At 46.8% G+C, this 12,907-nt stretch overlaps 1 protein-coding gene across 4 annotated transcripts in view; it reads left to right on the forward strand.

The window, feature by feature from the left end:
* The window catches only part of RGS8 (regulator of G protein signaling 8), a 130,099-nt gene that overhangs the window by 92,336 nt on the left and 24,856 nt on the right, over positions 1-12,907 (forward strand). For 2 of the 4 annotated variants that reach the window (XM_040636309.1, XM_040636310.1), the window contains exon 4: positions 10,078-10,151. In XM_040636309.1, coding sequence (XP_040492243.1) covers positions 10,132-10,151 — 20 coding nt within the window. In that variant the 5' untranslated portion in view covers positions 10,078-10,131. Of the gene's footprint in view, positions 1-10,026; positions 10,152-12,048; positions 12,178-12,907 lie in introns of those variants that run through there. The other 2 variants (XM_040636306.1, XM_040636308.1) reach the window with 2 other exon arrangements.

The raw sequence follows: 12,907 nt of genomic DNA on the forward strand, positions 1-12,907 counted from the left end.
GTACCCCGGGCTCCACTCCACTATTTCCCACCACAATCCCTGCACCCGAGCCAGAGCCCATTCCCGGTCTGACGGCTATGGAGTTTCCTTTTTGCGTGACTCTTAAGTGGCTGGCCAGAATGGAGCTGGGAGGACATAAAAGCCATTGGCTGAAGTCATTGAAAATGGAGGATTAGCAAGAGCTTGTTTTATATTCAGAGGAGGGGAGAGGGCCGAAGCTGCTTTCTGCCCACAGCTGTAGACCCTGATGGCAAGTGGTAAAGCTTTTGTCACTGCCTAAGGAGGGGAAGAGATTGATAACCAGTGCCCTGGCACTGTGAGATAGGAGGAGAGAGCCACATTGCAATTGTAGCGGCCCCTCGAGCTGATATCACAGCCCCAGGGCTTTGAAAACTAGGTCCTGCTGCTTCTGTCTGTCTGGCCTGCTGCCCCTTCCTCGGCAGCCTACAACCCCGCCCCCCAGTTGGTGTTGGGCCCCTGCTTTCTGTGACTCCGATGCTGTCAGTGTGACTTTGTGTTTTCATGAGACCGAATAATGTACAATCCATGTTTGCTTATATATCTCACTGAATTCTTACAATAAAACAGGAGGTTGGCATGGCCTTAGGAATTCTGATTTCAGGTAAAAAAGCAAGGCCTTCAGCTGAGGTGATCCAACCATGAATGGGCAGAGCTGGAACTTGAACCCTTGTCACCAGACACTGGAGCCTGTGCTATTTCTAGGACTTTAAGCTGCCTCTCCGTGCCAGCATCCTGCTCTAAACATGGTCTCACTCACCTGTTCAGTTATGGAGCATCTTCTGGTGTCAGGCACTGTGCTAGATGTTGGAGATGTAGAGATGAAAAACATAGCTTTCACGTATGCAATGTGCATAGGTAATGTACTATGCCCGTACATTGCTTGGCACATAGGAGATACCTAAATGTTAGTTGCATAAATGGATGAATGAATGAATGAATGAATGAATACACTTTCCTGCCCTTGAGGGACTTCAGAGTCCAGTTAGGAGAAGAGAGTTGCAGGCACCTAATCACACCATGTTCTGATGTAGAAAAGCATGTCTGGATCAGAGAGACCAAAGACGGTGAGGACAAGAACCAGGGACCATGAAGAAGGACATGAAACAGAGCAGTACTAGTAAGGACGGAGAGGAGGGGACAGATGTGAAACCTGTGAGGGAGATTTAATCAGTATGATTTGGTAATTGGCTGGCTATAGGAGATAAGAAAAAAGGAGTCCTGTCTATTTACTTCCCTATTCCCGACTTGAGTTACTCAGTTGATGGTGGTGTCAGAAACTGAGACCAGGAATTCCACAGGAAGAAGATTTGTATGTGTGTGGGAGGTGACATGGGGGATGGGGGTGGGGGATAAAATGGGTCAGGAAAAGAAGGGACTATGTTGTGCTCAATTTTTAGATGTGTTTGTACTTGTGCCTGTGGGATACTTGAGGGGTGTGTTTGGCAATCCATGGGCCATAAGAATCTATATAATTGGAAGAGGGACCAGAATTAGAGGAAAATATTCAGAAATGGTCAGTATACCCAATGTAGTTGGGACTATGGGCAAGGATGAGATTGCCCAAGGAGCATTTAAGGAGAAAAGCACAGGAAACCAAGGTTAGAGGGCAGGAGAATGTCAGCATTATGGGGTGGGCAGAGGAGGAGCCAGCAAAGGAGACCAAGGGGAAGGCCAGTTAGGAGATGTAAGGCTAAGGAGGTCAAGGGCGTGGAGGTGCCTGAACTGAGTGGTCGCCATGGCAATGCAGCTAAGAGGTCCACAAGGACAAGGACCATTGGACCACGGAGCCTCACAATATAGAGGTCGCTCTTTCAGCGAAATGGTAGGGATGGAAGCCAAATTGTAAAGGTCTGATGAAGGGATAGGAAGTAGGGAAACAGGAAATGTTTTCAGGTGGCTTTGCTGACAAAAGGAGGAAACTGCCGCCCCCCGCCCCCCAGGAGAATTTTTTTTTTAATGGAACCATTTTTATTTGTAAGCATAGAATAACATGGGAGAAGGACAGAATAAAGATAGAGGGTTGATAAAGCAGGGCAGGTGGGAAGGAGGGGCTCAAGGCCAGAGGAGGAAGGGTTTACCTTGAGTAGACACATCTGTCAGTGGTGGATAGGAAGTAAGCGTGTGTGTAAATGTGGATAGACTTGGAGGCGAGGAGACAGGGAAAGAGGTTGAAATATTTCAGACCTGAGGGCTCGATTATCTTGGTGAAACAGGAGCTCGGGCTGGGGGTGTGTGAAGAATTGTGCTTGTTGCCCTCTCTCCCTATATTGTGGCTTCCGGTCCTTTGGCTGCTGGCCACTAGAAAGCTAGTTTGTAAAAACCAAGTGTACTGTTTAAGGCTCTGGTTACAATAGGAATGGAGAAGGTTTGGGGAGGAAGCTGGCAGATTATCATTTGTATCCTCATCTAAGGTTGACTTATCGCCCTAGATTCTGGATGTGTGGGTGGGCAGCTCAGCAGTGGGAAGAAAGGAGCTCCCCTGGAGCTCTGGCTTGGAGTTCTGGCCATGACTTAAGAAATGTGACCTTGGGGGGCGCCTGGGTGGCTCAGTCAGGTAGGCGTCTGCCTTCGGCTCAGGTCGTGATCCTAGGGTTCTGGGATCGAGCCCTGTGTCAGGCACCCTGCTCATTGGGGAGCCTGCTTCTCCCCCTCCTCCCTGCTCATGCTCTCTCTTGCTATCTCTGTCTCTCTCTCAAAGAAATAAGTAAAATCTTAAAAAAGAAAAAAAGAAAAGAAAGAAAAAGAAAGAAAAAGAAAAAAAGAAATGTGACCTTGGGCAAATTCTTTACAATTTAATTTCTGTAGGTGATATCTAAGAGTCATACCCATTCTAAATCTCTGTGAATTTTGGCACCTGCTCCCTAGAAGTCAAATAAAAGGCTTTTCTGAAAACGGATTTATTCATGGGGAGGAAAACTTACAATACAGGAAATCAATTCCCATTCTAATTGCCTCTTTCTATATTTCAGTTTCCCTGCACTAAAAGGTTACACTTTGTAGGCTCATTTTACTGAAGCACGTATTGTCAGTGGTCACACTATTTATAACATTTTTACACACAATTTCAAATATACACAAGTCAAGAGAAAAGAACAGTGGGCACCCATGTACTACCTCCCGCTTCCTGCCCTAGATGATTTTGAAGCAATTTCCAGATAGCATATCATTTCAACTCTAAATATTTCAGAATGTATTTCTAACTAATAAGTTGCTTAAAAAAACAACCTCAACATCAATATCACAGTAATATCAATATCTAATAGGTGTGCAAATTTCCCTAAATTGTCTCATGACATTTTTTTATGGTTTTAAATTTGAATCAGGATCCAAAATATATTCCACATATTGCATTTGGTTGATGTGTTTCTTTAAATACATAGATGTCTAATGCTGGTGACCACTGTCGGAGGGACAGTCCTGTAATTCCTATAATCCTATAATGTCTCTTGATTTTGTGTCATTTTGCCCTGTGTTGGTGTACCTTTTAATTTTAGGAGACCTAAGGAACAATTTCAGTTTAGACTCCAAAGTCTCTGAAGTTTAATTTTAAAATTCCTTCTAGACGCACTTAAAAGGAGAAGTATAAAGATAGTAAAGAGAGAAAAGAGGTAGAAAAAAAGGCTGCAATGAGTGGCAAGGAGACAAATGAAGGCTTGAGAGGAACAAAAGAGAAATAAAAACGTAACAGAAACACATGTCACCCCCTCTCCACCTAGACACTTGAAAATCCTCACAAACGTGTTTCATTTTTGTGTCACCTCTGTTAGCAGGTAGTAAACATGAATCTTTAAATAACAACATTGTATTTATTTAATGCGTTTTCTGAAGCAGTTTATCAAATAGCTGAGCAGATGTCTTCCAAGTAATCCTCCGTGTGAAGTAGGGAAGGAGAGGAATTCTAATTCCCATTTTACAGATGATGAAGCAGATGAGACAGCTAATATTAGTGGCTCACACTGCACAGTCATTTGCCATTTGCCAAGCATTGCGTGAAAGCCTCAGTAAATCCGTATAACAATCCTTTAACAAGCCTACGGCATTGGTCCTGTGATCTTCATTTTACCTGCGATGACAATGACTCAAGGAGAGTAATGTGCCCATAGTTACAGATCTGCAAGATTACAGAGTGGGGATGAAAACTCAGGCCTGTCCAACCCGCTCTTCTTTTTTCCAGGTCAGTTTACTTCCTACTAAATCAGCAATCTATCTTTTTTTTTTTTTTTTTAACTTTTTGCATATACTTGCTTGTTGGCAAAATTCCATTTAAAGGGAAGCTCAGAGCATCACCAAGCATAATACAGATTTTCCTCGACTTAGGATGGGGTTATGTCCCAATGAACTCATTAGAAGTTGAAAATACAATTGTAAGTTGAAAATGCATTGAATACACCTACCCTACCAAACATCATAGCTCAGCCTAGGCTACCTGAAACACGCTCAGAACACTTATATTAGCTATCGTTGGGTAAAATCATCTAACACAAAAGCCTATTTTAAAATAAAGTGTTGCATATCTCATGTAGTTTATTGAGTACTGCACTGAAAGTGGAAAATAGCATGGTTGTAAGTGTACAGGGTAGTTGTAAAGGTGTATCAGTTGCTGACTCTCGCGATCAGTGGCGAACTGGGAGCCGCGGCTCGCTGCCACGAAGCAGTACCACGAAAGAGCATCCCGATATCGCCACATATCACCAGTTGGGAAAAAGAGCAAAATGCAGAATTCAAAGTGTGGTTTCCACTTAATGCGTCTCACTTTCTCACCACGGTAAAGTCAGACAATCACAAGGGGAACCATCGTAGGTGGAACCATCGTAAGTCGGGGGCCGCCACTGGTAGGGTGTACAGTGGACTAGAACTTGCAAGGCATTCTCCTTCCCACAGACTTTTTCATTTCTTTCTTATAATCACTCTGAAAAATAGACAGGGCAGGTAATTTGGGTTTTACAGAAGAGGAAATTGAAATTCAAAGCTCTTCATTATGTTAGTGATCACATAGCTAGCTAGTTAAGGTAGTTAGTGTCACAGGGCTAGTTATCGGCAGAGTTAGCACCAGCGGCCCTTTCTTCCCATTCCAGATCGTGTACTTGTTCGGTTCTCTTTGCAAACCTCATGGGCCGACACCTTTGACTACTGACTTCTTTCCACGACCCCTCCAATGTTCCTTGTGAGAAGTTGAGCAGGGTTATTACAAATTAAATATCCGGATGCTTGAACTGATGAGCAGGAAATGAGGCTGTTAATACTCAGAGGAATGAAATCGAGACGTATTTTTTTTTTTTTTTAAGAATTTTGGGCCGAGTGGCCTCTTTCTGTCCTTCCCTTCCCTGTGTCCTTCCAATCTCCATGGAAACCCCAAATCAATGCAGCATATGTTGATTCATGTTTCTGCTGTTACTAGGAAGCTACAAAGTGGAAATTGCTTTTAAAAGATTTGTGGAAGAGCTTTAGCATGCTGACCAGAATTCAAATCTAATATCTGAATGACTGTTTTATTAAAAGCTTTTAATATGGTACTGTCCTAGGTGGCATGTTGATTAAATAAACACACAGGGGGCGTTTGGCAATAAACCTCCACCTCTACTAACATGGCTTTTAAAAATATTATATTGCAGACTTTAATTCCCTTTATCTTCAATTTAATTACATTTTTGTGGCCTGTGTGACAATGCCAGGTGCTCCTTTTGCTCTTGATTAATTCCACTCTGCCCTGACCGGGTTGTGGGGAACAATAGTTTGCAAATGCCTTCGGTGCCCATGCTGCTGCCCCTGAGAGTCATTAGCATTAGACCGATTTCAGTCTTGACCCGGAGACTGCAGAAGTCTAAAGTGTTTCCGCCATAAGGAATCCTTGGTGATTTTTCAGATTTTTTTCATGAACTCAGAATCAAATGCAGCTGCCATTTATTAAATACCTGCTTCCTACGAGGCAATGGGAATTGATAGCAAGGTAAGTCCTAGAGTCTGTCTTTGTGGAACATGTAGTCATTTGGGAGGATCAGAAAACATAAATCATAAGGATCAACTACAGATCATGTTACGGGCTGTCAGAGAGTCACACAGCAATGTGGTGGTGTTAGGATGGAGGGATTCCTTCTGACCTGAGGCCGTGCTGAAAAGCTTTGGAAAGGAGAATTTTTATCTTGGAGGTATTAGGTTTAGAGAAGGAGCTGGGAGTTAAGAGGCAGATCCGGGGGCGGGGAGAACATTCTGGACAGAGGGGCAGTGGAGGAATCAGGCCTGTGTGTGCATGCGTGTATGCACGATGGGTATAAGACTGGAGAGGTAAATGGGATCGAATTGTTAGAATGTCAGGCAGGACAAATTGCTATCCCATCAAAAATTCCTATCAAGACCATTTATGGTACCTGTTCAATGGGTAGCTCTGGTGGTAGTGTAGTGTGCCAGGAGCTTTACAGGGAATAGGGGAGGCAATGACATGGAGGCAGGAGGGTCAGTTACTTAGGACGGAGTGGGTACCCAATAATCTCTGAATGGCAGTGTCAATGGATGGGAGGGGATAAAGTTGAGAAATATTTCAGAAATATAACGAGAAGTTTTAAAAATCAATTCAACAGGGCAATAGAGAAAAAGAAGCCAGAAGTACCTGTATTTATTACCCCGAGGGGCTAGGACCGAGTCATGTCATGAGCAAGCATAGGGAGCCCAGCAGGAAGGGAAGATTTGGAGGGAAAGGTGGTTGTTTCTGACACAGTTGCGTCTGAGAGTCTGAGAGGGATGGCGTTGTCTAGCTGTCCCCTGGAAAAGCCGGTCTGGAGCTAATGAGAGGCAAGACTGAGCACCAAAGCCTGAGAGATGCAACGGCCCAGGCCTGGGAAGGTTGGATTTCCCAGGAGGAGCAAACAGAGAGTGGGAAGAGCTGAGAGGTGCAGGGCAGCCTGAGAAGCCAGAGCAGGGCTTGTAATGCCTGTTTTCCTGGAAAAAACCATGTGTCGCCACCAGTGGAGACATCCTGTGCCCAGTTTCCAGCCAGAAACTCAGGAGCAGTAACCAGAAAAGAATCCAAATCTCTGGATCCTGCGCCAGGGCTATAAGCACAGGCACAGAGTCCAAACAGGTGAGTGCCTTTCTCACTAGCATTCCGGCCTGCTTGCCTTTGCCTAGCTGTCTCCTTCAGGAAAGGAGACCATGACGAATGCTTACCCCATGGGCTCTGCTAAATTCCCACCAACCCCTCACCAGCCTCTGGAATTCTTTATGCACCTGCCTCTATAGAAAGGAAGATTTAACTTAGAGGCCTCCCCTGAGAGGGGGCCTGTACTAGGTCTGTGCTTCTCAAACGAGGGTGCTGTGTGGTTACGCTTTGGTGTTCGGGAATGTTTTGGTTAAAAAAAAGTTATAATTTCTTCTTTTGACTCATGCTAGATGCATATCCTCATACTCTTGTCCCTCTGCTCTTTATATTCCTGCTCTTTCTTAAAAGTTTATTGATGATTATATCTTTCCTTAAACATACGGGCTGGCTTATTGACTTCCTATGATTATATTATTTCTCCAAAGGCTAATTGAAGATTCTGATGCCCAGTTAATATTAGTCAGCCCCCACCTGAGACTTGGGCCCCTCTTCAGCCCTGCCCTATCTCCTCAGTGCCTTTAAATCCTGGATGCCAGATGGGGCAGCATGAGACTCGGAGGGGGGCCTTTTTCTTACTATTTTAGCACTGGACAAGGAGTGCCTTTGAACCACCTTTGTGTTAAAGCAAGGGGCAGAGCAAGGGTTGGGAACAGGAAGCTTGGTATCAGGCACCAGCTCTGCCACTTGTAATTGATTTGTCTGATTCTCCATCTGTAAAATGGGGATGATAAAGATGTCAGCCTTGTAAGTTTGTTGCAAGAGTTAACAGCAGTGCAATGTTTAGCCCAGCGTCTAGCACATTCTGAGGGCTTGTTGGACAATGGCTGTGTGCATGGAATCGGGGAGGCTCCACCTTACCGTATAACCTAATCTTGGATTAGGGAAGCGCTTATCAATGGGCTTTTATCCCGGTTTACATGTGAACCTGTTTCGTATGGTGCGGTGTATCAAGAAAAAGTCCAGAAGCAAAGGATTCTCTTTATGCTTCAATTCTAAACCCTGGCTAGCGTCGGCGTTCAAGGCAGGGGTTCTGAAAAATGGGAAACATTTCTTTTGCATCTCATTTCATAACACTGAGTTCCCTTTACCTAACAGAGACACGCTGTGGACATTTTGCGAGAGAGACAATGAGTCACTGTGGAGGCAGCATCAGACTTTTTATTTCATCCTATCGTCAGGCAATGTGGGGTTGCGGCAGACTCATGTCACTGCGAGAATGCAGGTTATGCCACCAATAGATCTGCCCATAATTCTGGGTCCTGGCATGACGTGGTGGGGAGAGCTCTGCTGTAAGAGTTCTAAGAAAACAAGTCTGATCCTTGAGTTGCCTCAATTTTCTCATCTGTAACTCGGGGATAAGAATATTCTCTCTGGCTATGGAATAGGGTTGTTGGGTAACAATACATGAACATGCTTTCTATGTTATAAAAGGTTAAACAAATGCAATCTAATATTCTTAGTATCAAGCCATCACTTTCCATAGAGATTTCTGCTGCCGCCAGCAAATGCCACCTTCCGGGTGTCCAAAATGACTTGCAGTAAAGGTTAGGTGCATTTGGAGCTAGTTCCTGAGTGGGAGCAGGAGACTGGAGTGGAATGGGGAGAAGGGAAGCTTTGTGGTTTGCACGCTTTAGCATGCATCAGAATCACCTGGGAGGCTAGGATTCCTCCCCTGAGTTTCTGATTCTATAGGTCTGGGGGTGGGGCCTGAGAATTTGCATTTCTAACACATTCCCAGGTGATGCTGACGCTGTTGGTCCAGGGACCATACTCAGAGAACTACTGTACTAGGGCAAGCAGGAAGAGACAGGCACTGGAACTGAAACAGGCAGTGTGAAGATCTATGTGGGTAAGATGGTTTGGAAGAAAAAAATTGCAGAAGACAGAAAAATTAGGGATAATGTGCAGATTGGGCAGAACAAAGGGAAAAGTCTCACTCCATAACAAATGCAAGCAGGGGGAAGTTGCTAGGTGATGGAGGAGGGAGAGAGGTGAATTTCCACTGTAGGAGAAACCAGGAGCACAGAGTTGGAAATATACATGTTTTGAGGAAGCAGAGGAGGTGGAAATTTCTCATTAAGAAGTGAGGAGTGGTGTGTTTGGTGCTGGGGGGTGGGAGTAGAGACAGACTGGGGGAGAAATGCCTCCGTCGAGTAAGGGGGACAGCTGAGATGTGGCAGAGGGGGTAATTTCAGGGCTGTGTGGTTTGGCTTGGTAGTGAAGCACAATAGAAATTGGGAGAAAGGGGGTGGAATTTAGATGTGTGACCTGCCCCGTAGCTTTCTTGCTCTCTGCATTTATCACATCACATCACACCCAGCAAGACAGCCCCCCTCCTCCTGGCTCATTAGGAGATTTGATTCGGCTTGGCTCCTGCTGTCAGCAGCTGTCTGGGGCAAGATCTTTATGCTCCCTGCTCCCTGAGCAGCAACGAGCCTTCAGCCAGCAGCAGAGCTCATTAGAAGAGGGCCCCCTGGACACTTTATTTTCAGCTTATTGGTGGCCGGAAAGAGTTAATACCTACGGCTTTGCTGCCCCCTGCACAGCCTCTGGGTGCAGAGGGAGGCAGCTTTGGGCTGTGGGGACTTCTCCCTGAGCTGCAGCCAGAGGAGCAAGGAAGCAGGTTAGTGAAGAGGAAGGTATGGGAGGAGTGCCAGGCGAGCTCTGCTCAGGGGCACCTCCTGCATCCTGCCAATGAGGATGGGCGTGCAGACCGTGCCCGGGAGCTGAGCCGCCGCCCGCTGGGTGTAGGCTGCTTCAGTATTTACTGGATGTGACAAGCAGAGAGAAGAGCTTTCAACGGGGCTGCTTGCTGCCCGGCTCAAGTGGTGGGAGGTGTGTTGTGCATGCATGCGTGTGTATATGTGTGTGTGCACGCACGAGTGTGCCTGTGCATTCATGCACATATGTTCTTCACCCATCAAGGATCTGACTGCTAAAAGAAAGATCTACTCTTTCCCCAGAACTCCTTAACCCGCAGCCTCTCTGACCACCCAGTTGGCAAAGACCCGCAGGCCATGAGGACTGGTCAAAGACAGTGAGTATTGCTTTTGCTTTTCTCTTTCCTCTTCAAGGTGCCCATGTGGGCTGATTGCATTATCCATATTTAATTAACCTGCCTCTCCATGCATATTGATTGCTTTCTCTCCGCTGAGACTCTTAGTTTCTCTTCCCCTCTTTAAAAGGGAGCTTTTTGCTCTTTGCTTTTAACCTTTGTTTTTTTCCTTGAGTACCCTCTTTCCATTATGTCCCATCCTGTCTACCCCAGAGTCACCTGTCATTTGATGTCCACCTAACAGGGCACATTGCCATGGTCCTTCCTGGGGCTCTAGGGACCCCAAACTTCATCCCCCAGAAGTCAAGGACCAGATGGAATTAGAGCCCCAAGGTGCTGGGATGAATGAGGAAGCTAGGGCCAGAGTCTCCTGCATATTCTGATCGTATCGAAGTCAAGGCTGAACTAGGTGAAGGGACGGTGAAAGGTCTGGGGGGCAGTGGTGGGCAGTGCTGGATTTGGGAGGGAGAGAGGCAGGCATGGAAGCAGTCCCGGCAAGCCAGGGTGAGCCAGCAGTGGGAACGGGAAGAGCGACAAGGCAGTGACTGCGGGCCTGGTGATACCTGCCCCGAATGACCTTGCCTGCTGTGTCTGTGGGGACACATCCCTGGTTCTGTTCAGCACCAGGGTCGCGAAGGCCCCTGGCACAGCCTTCCCCTCCTCCGGGTCACAGACCATCAGCAAGAGAAAATGAGGCATAGGTACCCCAAACTGTGATTTCTCGCAGCTGGAAGAGAACCTTAACCCTGGCAAGGGCTTCGGTTTCCTTACTCCTGGGCAGGCAGGTGGATGCACCATTAGGACAAAGATTAAGGAAATGTCCCTACTGTTAGGGAACAGAGCGTAAGCTCAGTCTCCTGGAGGATGAGCTTTGACACAAAGTCTAACTATTTTTTTTTTTTTTAGTTTTAACAAAGCAATCCTTTAATTTTATTAAATTTGGTATTACTAGAGAAGATATTTTTAAAAAAAGTATTTGTGAAATGTTCTGTATAATACAAAAATAATTTAAATGGAGTAGATCGAGTAGGGGCCTTATCTATCTAAATTAGGTTTCTTTTAAAATGGATTCTATGTTTGGTGTCAGGGTTCCCCAGGGGAGCCCTTTACGGATAGGCTGCTCTCTTCACGTGTTTCTTCCTATCATTTCTGTGGGAACAAAGGGTTTGAAGCACTGAGAAGGGGACCCTCAGGAAAGAGAGATGATCAGTCAACAAGCCCTCAACCTCAGTATCCCCTTTCCTGACGTCCTCCCCGCTTCGGGTCAGGAAGGGGCCAGTCCCCAGGCTGAGGAAGGTCGGGTGGCCTCCATCTGGGCAAGAGAGAGTAGCGTGCATATTCATTGCTTCAGCTTGTGCCTGTGATCCTGCAAAGGAGCAGGCCTGTGCAGTGATGGGGGCCTGACAGGTCTCCCTGGGAGTTACTCCACCCTTACCCCTGCTCACACCCTCCCCACGCTCCAGGACAGGTTCCCCGAGAGGGAGGCGAGGATCAGAAGAGCAGCCAATCAAGTAATTCTGGAACAAGTGCTGACCCCCCCCCCCCCATCCCTGGCTGCTGGTCACTTAGGCCCCGCTGGAATAAGACAAAGAGAGCAGTAATTTTTGGCTTGCCAGGCCCGTGCCTTCCTCCCCTGGGGCACATGCCCCACTTCCCCGTCAATGGCCAGTGTTTGGGGAAATAGGAGCTCCTGACCACCCAGCAGTTTGTCCCGGTTCATCCTTAGCTGGTCGCCCTTCGTCAGCACAAGCAGGCATTGGTGGGCAAGGGGCTGCGTGGGGGGAGGCGTTCTGTCAGCGGAAAGCCATCCGAGAGGATTTGTAGCACAGTCAGATAAGAGAGGGCTGCCCCCCTCTTACAGCAGATTCTTTGATTTTAGGTGAGAGGACGTGAAAGGGTAAATCCCTGTGCCCCGCAGTCCTATCTCCCACCCTGACGTCCCTGCACACCGGCCAGAGGGTTAACCGTAAGCGCGTGCCTGTATGGCCGCTTTACTGATGCCACGCAGGTAATGATGCTCACCTGTCTCCCTGCCCCTGCCCTTCCCCCTCTCTGCCCCTTCCCACCCCCCTGCTGTGTGAGCCTGCCCCAGCCTTCGACTCCCACGGGTGGTCCGTCCCCTCAGGCCATTGTTGCGGATGGTGATCTCCTTCCTGGGGCGCTTCTTGCAAAGTTGTGGCCTTGCAAGCAGGACCTACCTCAGTGCCAAACCCTCCTATTGACTGGTGGGGCTCATGGGGTGGGACCGTGCATGAGCTTGCACTGAACCATGTAGAGACCTCTATACGGTCGTGAAACAGGGAAGAAGATGAGGGCAAGCTTACTTCTTTTTGCTTTTGCTTTTCCTTCCTTCGTTCCTTCCTTCCTTCGTTTTTAAGTAACCTTAACCTTTGACTCTCACTTCTGCTCCCATTATTTCAAACCTAACTAACAAGGTTATAATTCAGGTCTCATCTAGACAAGATGGAAAATCAAAACCGTTGGGCCCCAAAGAATATTTTGTGAAAGATTTTTGCAAACTATTTGGGAGAACCACCGTTGTCTTGGTAACGAGTATACCCTTTACACTGGCCCCTGCTAAACGTCGCTCGATGGCTCGTGTGGATTTGCCATTTGTTTTGAAATCCTCTTAATTGCTCTTGGGGGCGTCGACCTGACTATTTTGTGATTGATGACCCTGGGGCACCGAGGAGTGAACTGACTCACTCAAGTTGGGTTTTGGCCTTGGTGCAGCCTGA

The sequence above is a fragment of the Ursus maritimus genome, unplaced genomic scaffold (genome assembly GCF_017311325.1).
Source record: "Ursus maritimus isolate PB19 unplaced genomic scaffold, ASM1731132v1 scaffold_2, whole genome shotgun sequence".
In the NCBI taxonomy this organism is placed as follows: Eukaryota; Metazoa; Chordata; class Mammalia; order Carnivora; family Ursidae; genus Ursus; species Ursus maritimus.